The 7,350-nt window shown below is 53.2% G+C and overlaps 1 protein-coding gene across 1 annotated transcript in view; it reads right to left on the bottom strand.

The window, feature by feature from the left end:
• Positions 1-3,615: 3,615 nt before the first annotated feature.
• NEURL4 (neuralized E3 ubiquitin protein ligase 4) overlaps positions 3,616-7,350 on the bottom strand; it is a 155,103-nt gene continuing 151,368 nt past the window's right edge. The window contains exon 25 of the mRNA XM_083180707.1: positions 3,616-3,779. Within this exon, the coding sequence (XP_083036833.1) occupies positions 3,616-3,779 (164 nt within the window). The remainder of the gene's footprint in view (positions 3,780-7,350) is intronic.

Genomic DNA, 7,350 nt, shown 5'->3' with positions numbered 1-7,350 from the left:
AAGCTTGTACTATGCATATATTGCAGTGATATAGGTGGGACACCTATATGGTACAGCTAACACAGTATACTCCTGACAAGCAGAGATAGTGCTAAAGCTATGCACAGAGCTTGTACTATGCATATATTGCAATGATATAGGTGGGACACCTATATGGTGCAGCTACCACAGGGTACGTCTGACAAGCAGAGATAGTGTTAAAGCTATGCACAGTACCCAGTAAGCTTGTACTAAGCATATATTGCAATGATATAGGTGGGACACCTATATGGTACAGCTACCACAGGGTACGTCTGACAAGCAGAGATAGTGTTAAAGCTATGCACAGTACCCAGTAAGCTTGTACTAAGCATATATTGCAATGATATAGGCAGGCAGCCTATATGGTGCAGCTACCACAGGGTACGTCTGACAAGCAGAGATAGTGCTAAAGCTATGCACAGTACCCAGTAAGCTTGTACTATGCATATATTGCAGTGATATAGGTGGGACACCTATATGGTACAGCTACCACAGTATACTCCTGACAAGCAGAGATAGTGTTAAAGCTATGCACTGTACCCAGTAAGCTTGTACTATGCATATATTGCAATGATATAGGCAGGCAGCCTATATGGTGCAGCTACCACAGGGTACGTCTGACAGGCAGTGATAGTGTTATACAGTACACAGGAAGCTTGTATTAGTCATATATTGCAGTGATATAGGCAGGCAGCCTATATGGTGCAGCTACCACAGGGTACGTCTGACAAGCAGAGATAGTGCTAAAGCTATGCACAGTACCCAGTAAGCTTGTACTATGCATATATTGCAATGATATAGGTGGGACACCTATATGGTACAGCTAACACAGTATACTCCTGACAAGCAGAGATAGTACTAAAGCTATGCACAGTACCCAGTAAGCTTGTACTATGCATATATTGCAATGATATAGACAGGCAGCCTATATGGTGCAGCTACCACAGGGTACGTCTGACAAGCAGAGATAGTGTTAAAGCTATGCACAGTACCCAGTAAGCTTGTACTAAGCATATATTGCAATGATATAGGTGGGACACCTATATGGTACAGCTAACACAGTATACTCCTGACAAGCAGAGATAGTGTTAAAGCTATGCACTGTACCCAGTAAGCTTGTACTAAGCATATATTGCAATGATATAGGTGGGACACCTATATGGTACAGCTAACACAGTATACTCCTGACAAGCAGAGATAGTGCTAAAGCTATGCACTGTACCCAGTAAGCTTGTACTATGCATATATTGCAATGATATAGGTGGGACACCTATATGGTGCAGCTAACACAGTATACTCCTGACAAGCAGAAATAGTGTTAAAGCTATGCACAGTACCCAGTAAGCTTGTACTATGCATATATTGCAGTGATATAGGTGGGACACCTATATGGTACAGCTAACACCGTATACTCCTGACAAGCAGAGATAGTGCTAAAGCTATGCACAGTACCCAGTAAGCTTGTACTATGCATATATTGCAGTGATATAGGTGGGACACCTATATGGTACAGCTAACACAGTATACTCCTGACAAGCAGAGATAGTGCTAAAGCTATGCACAGAGCTTGTACTATGCATATATTGCAATGATATAGGTGGGACACCTATATGGTGCAGCTACCACAGGGTACGTCTGACAAGCAGAGATAGTGTTAAAGCTATGCACAGTACCCAGTAAGCTTGTACTAAGCATATATTGCAATGATATAGGTGGGACACCTATATGGTGCAGCTACCACAGGGTACGTCTGACAAGCAGAGATAGTGCTAAAGCTATGCACTGTACCCAGTAAGCTTGTACTAAGCATATATTGCAATGATATAGGTGGGACACCTATATGGTACAGCTAACACAGTATACTCCTGACAAGCAGAGATAGTGCTAAAGCTATGCACAGTACCCAGTAAGCTTGTACTAAGCATATATTGCAATGATATAGGTGGGACACCTATATGGTGCAGCTACCACAGGGTACGTCTGACAAGCAGAGATAGTGCTAAAGCTATGCACAGTACCCAGTAAGCTTGTACTATGCATATATTGCAGTGATATAGGTGGGACACCTATATGGTACAGCTACCACAGTATACTCCTGACAAGCAGAGATAGTGTTAAAGCTATGCACAGTACCCAGTAAGCTTGTACTATGCATATATTGCAATGATATAGGCAGGCAGCCTATATGGTGCAGCTACCACAGGGTACGTCTGACAGGCAGTGATAGTGTTATATACAGTACACAGGAAGCTTGTATTAGTCATACATTGCAGTGAAATAGACAGGTAGCCTACACAGTACAGCTAACACAGGGCAGTGATAGTGTTAAGGTACACATACAATGCTGCAACCTTGCACTGAGCTAGCAGAGCTGACTGGGGCATGAACTGTCTGCAACCTGACTCCTGTTTTTGAGGAGACTGAGGTACAGGGGAGACTGGTCAGGTGCCCGGCAGTGAAGGAGTGGAACCCCAGACTGGCCAATAAGCTCTCTGTGTCCCTCTACACACGCTGTAATACAATGCAGGCAAGCATAGCAGAATGCAATGCAATAATGGCACAATGGCTCTGCAGCAACTAGGGCTGGCTGGAGCACTATACTGCACAGTGTCCCGAAGGAGGGGTACAGGGGGGACTTGCCCAAGTGACCTGGCAGTGGAGAAGTGGACCTCCGGGTGGCTGTGAGCTCCCCCGTGTCCCTTCTCACATGTAGCAGGCAGGCAGGAAGGGATGTCAGTGGGGGGGACTCTCTGTGTGATAAACACAGTTCCCTGCCTACTGTCCCCGGGTGGAGCCTTCTCCCCCTGCTGACAAATGGCCACCAGGGATTGAGTCCTCATGCAGCGCCGGTAAAATGGCGGGGATCCAGCACGCGTCGTGCGGCCCCGCAAGCGCATTTCGCACACGCTCCAAGCGTGTAGCGTGTTACCTTTAGAAAAAGGTCCCCGACATCCAGGAGCCTCTGCAGGTCCCCACCCGTGAGTGGCGATGCAGCTCCGGACCCGGGTGATGGAGACTGCAGCACAGGGGTCTTTACAGACCCCCAGTGCTGCTGCTGCTGTCACTGACAGAGTCAGTGTAAAATAAAAATGAAAAATAAATATGAAGCTTAGGCTGCTAAATAGCAGCCCCTCTAGTAGGTGCATCTGGCTCCTGCCAGCACCAGAAAAAAACTGAGCTTCCTGGCCTGGAGGCGGGGTAGAGGAGGGGAGGAGCCTGGGAGGCAGTTCAAGTTTAACCTCTAGGGTGCTGGTGCTCTCTCCCACTGTAACGCTGTGGCCCCTGACGTCTCCCGAAGGAGAAATACACAATATTGGGAAGGTGGTGTTTGTGTTATGTAACATTAATTGCTCATCCACCCAGTGGGGCAGATGTATTAAGCTTTAACAAGAGATAAATCCAAGGGTGATAAGGAGAGATAAACGTCCAGCCAATCACCTGCCAACTGCCATGTTACAGGCTGTGTTTGAAAAAAAGTCAGTAAGGAGCTGATTGGCTGGACGTTTATCTCTCCTTATCACCCTCGCATTTATCTCTTGTTAAGGCTTAATACATCTGTCCCACTGTCTCTATATGAATGAATGACAGATATACTCACTGTACTTTGGGACAGAAATCGGGCAGACCAGCATATCGCAGCGTTGGCGACAGAACTGCGCTCTGCACCTCGCGGCTCTGCAAGACGTTGGTTTCAGATGTGGGAAAGCCATTCTGTGGGTCAGACTTCATTGGCACAGATGTGAGTATACAGGAGAAACCTGCGCAGCACAGAAAACAGTGTTGGCATATGAGAACATTTAGGGTACTCCCCGTATTTACATAGCAGAACCGCCTCTATCCTCTAAGCAGACAATACAAAGTACCATGCTGCATGTGCACTGCGGCCAAACACCCAGAGGAACGATAATCGCTACATTGCTGGGTTCTGAATCAGGCCCAGTATGTATCACACCTCGGAGTAATGCCCATCCCACGGCAGTAAGAGCCGGAGACGCCGTATGTCACCGCGACCTCTCCGTACCCGGCAGTAGTTCCCCTCGGTACCCCGGAGTAATGCCCATCCCACAGCAGTAAGAGCCGGAGACACCGTATATCACCGTGACCTCTACATACCCGGCAGCAGTTCCCCTCGGTGCCCCGGAGTAATGCCCATCCCACGGCAGTAGGAGTCGGAGACGCCGTATATCACCGTGACCTCTACATACCCGGCAGCAGTTCCCCTCGGTACCCCGGAGTAATACTCATCCCTCGGCAGTAAGAGCCGGAGACACCGTATATATCACCGCGACCTCTACGTACCCAGCAACAGTTCGCCTTGGTACCCCGGAGTAATGCCCATCCCACGGCAGTAAGAGCCGGAGACGCCGTATGTCGCCGTGACCTCTACGTACCCGGCAGCAGTTCCCCTCGGTACCCCGGAGTAATGCCCATCCCACGGCAGTAAGAGCCGGAGACACCGTATGTCACCGCGACCTCTACATACCCGGCAGCAGTTCCGCTCAGTACCGCGGAGTAATGCCCATCCCACGGCAGTAAGAGCCGGAGACGCCGTATGTCGCCGCGACCTCTACGTACCCGGCAGCAGTTCCCCTCGGTACCCCGGAGTAATGCCCATCCCACGGCAGTAAGAGCCGGAGACACCGTATGTCACCGCGACCTCTACATACCCGGCAGCAGTTCCGCTCAGTACCGCGGAGTAATGCCCATCCCACGGCAGTAAGAGCCGGAGACGCCGTATATCACTGTGACCTCTACATACCCGGCAGTAGTTCCCCCCGGTACCCCGGAGTAATGCCCATCCCACAGCAGTAAGAGCCGGAGACACCGTATATCACCGCGGCCTCTACGTACCCGGCAGTAGTTACCCTCGGTACCCCGGAGTAATGCCCATCCCACGGCAGTAAGAGCCGGAGACACCGTATGTCACCGCGGCCTCTCCGTACCCGGAAGCAGTTCCCCTCGGTACCCCAGAGTAATGCCCATCCCACGGCAGTAAGAGCCGGAGACGCCGTATGTCACCGCGACCTCTCTGTACCTGGCAGCAGTTCCCCTCGGTACCCCTGAGTAATGCCCATCCCAGGGTAGTAAGAGCTGGAGACGCGGTATATCACCGTGACATCTCCATACCCGGCAGCAGTTCCCCTCGGTACCTTGGAGTAATGCCCATTCCACGGCAGTAAGAGCCGGAGACCCTGTATATCACCGTGACCTCTCCGTACCCGGCAGCTGTTCCCCTCGGTACCCCGCAGTAAGAGCCGGAGACGCCGTATATCACTGCCACCTGTACGTACCCGGCAGCAGTTCCCCTCGGTACCCCGCAGTAATGCCCATTCCACGGCAGTAAGAGCCGGAGACCCCGTATATCACCGTGACCTCTCCGTACCCGGCAGCTGTTCCCCTCGGTACCCCGCAGTAAGAGCCGGAGACGCCGTATATCACTGCCACCTGTACGTACCCGGCAGCAGTTCCCCTCGGTACCCCGAGGTAATGCCCATCCCACGGCAGTAAGAACCAGAGATGCCGTATATCACCGCGGCCTCTACGTACCCGGCAGCTGTTCCCCTCGGTACCCCGCAGTAAGAGCCGGAGACGCCGTATATCACTGCCACCTGTACGTACCCGGCAGCAGTTCCCCTCGGTACCCCGGAGTAATGCCCATCCCACGGCAGTAAGAGCCGGAGACACCGTATATCACCGTGACCTCTCCATACCCGGCAGTAGTTCCCCTCGGTACCCGGAGTAATGCCCATCCCACAGCAGTAGGAGCCGGAGACACCGTATGTCACAGCGGCCTCTCCGTACCCGGCAGCAGTTCCCCTCGGTACTCCAGAGTAATGCCCATCCCACGGCAGTAAGAGCCGGAGACACCGTATATCACCGTGACCTCTCCATACCCGGCAGCAGTTACCCTCGGTACCCCGGAGTAATGCCCATCCCACGGCAGTAAGAGCCAGAGACACCGTATGTCACCGCGGCCTCTCCGTACCCGGCAGCAGTTCCCCTCGGTACCCCAGAGTAATGCCCATCCCACGGCAGTAAGAGCCGGAGACGCCGTATGTCACCGTGACCTCTACATACCCGGCAGCAGTTCCCCTCGGTACCACGGAGTAATGCCCATCCCACGGCAGTAAGAGCCGGAGACACCGTATGTCACCGCGACCTCTACGTACCCAGCAACAGTTCCCCTTGGTACCCCGGAGTAATGCCCATCCCACGGCAGTTAGAGCCGGAGACGCCGTATGTCACCGCGACCTCTACGTACCCAGCAACAGTTCGCCTTGGTACCCCGGAGTAATGCCCATCCCACGGCAGTAAGAGCCGGAGACGCCGTATGTCGCCGCGACCTCTACGTACCCGGCAGCAGTTCCCCTCGGTACCCCGGAGTAATGCCCATCCCACGGCAGTAAGAGCCGGAGACGCCGTATATCACTGTGACCTCTACATACCCGGCAGTAGTTCCCCCCGGTACCCCGGAGTAATGCCCATCCCACAGCAGTAAGAGCCGGAGACACCGTATATCACCGCGGCCTCTACGTACCCGGCAGTAGTTACCCTCGGTACCCCGGAGTAATGCCCATCCCACGGCAGTAAGAGCCGGAGACACCGTATGTCACCGCGGCCTCTCCGTACCCAGAAGCAGTTCCCCTCGGTACCCCAGAGTAATGCCCATCCCACGGCAGTAAGAGCCGGAGACGCCGTATGTCACCGCGACCTCTCTGTACCTGGCAGCAGTTCCCCTCGGTACCCCTGAGTAATGCCCATCCCAGGGTAGTAAGAGCTGGAGACGCGGTATATCACCGTGACATCTCCATACCCGGCAGCAGTTCCCCTCGGTACCTTGGAGTAATGCCCATTCCACGGCAGTAAGAGCCGGAGACCCCGTATATCACCGTGACCTCTCCGTACCTGGCAGCTGTTCCCCTCGGTACCCCACAGTAAGAGCCGGAGACGCCGTATATCACTGCCACCTGTACGTACCCGGCAGCAGTTCCCCTCGGTACCCCGCAGTAATGCCCATTCCACGGCAGTAAGAGCCGGAGACCCCGTATATCACCGTGACCTCTCCGTACCCGGCAGCTGTTCCCCTCGGTACCCCGCAGTAAGAGCCGGAGACGCCGTATATCACTGCCACCTGTACGTACCCGGCAGCAGTTCCCCTCGGTACCCCGCAGTAATGCCCATCCCACGGCAGTAAGAACCAGAGATGCCGTATATCACCGCGGCCTCTACGTACCCGGCAGCTGTTCCCCTCGGTACCCCGCAGTAAGAGCCGGAGACGCCGTATATCACTGCCACCTGTACGTACCCGGCAGCAGTTCCCCTCGGTAA

This window comes from Crinia signifera, chromosome 4 (genome assembly GCF_055691185.1).
Source record: "Crinia signifera chromosome 4, ASM5569118v1, whole genome shotgun sequence".
Lineage (NCBI taxonomy): Eukaryota > Metazoa > Chordata > Amphibia > Anura > Myobatrachidae > Crinia > Crinia signifera.
This window is presented reverse-complemented; position numbering and strand designations above follow the sequence as displayed.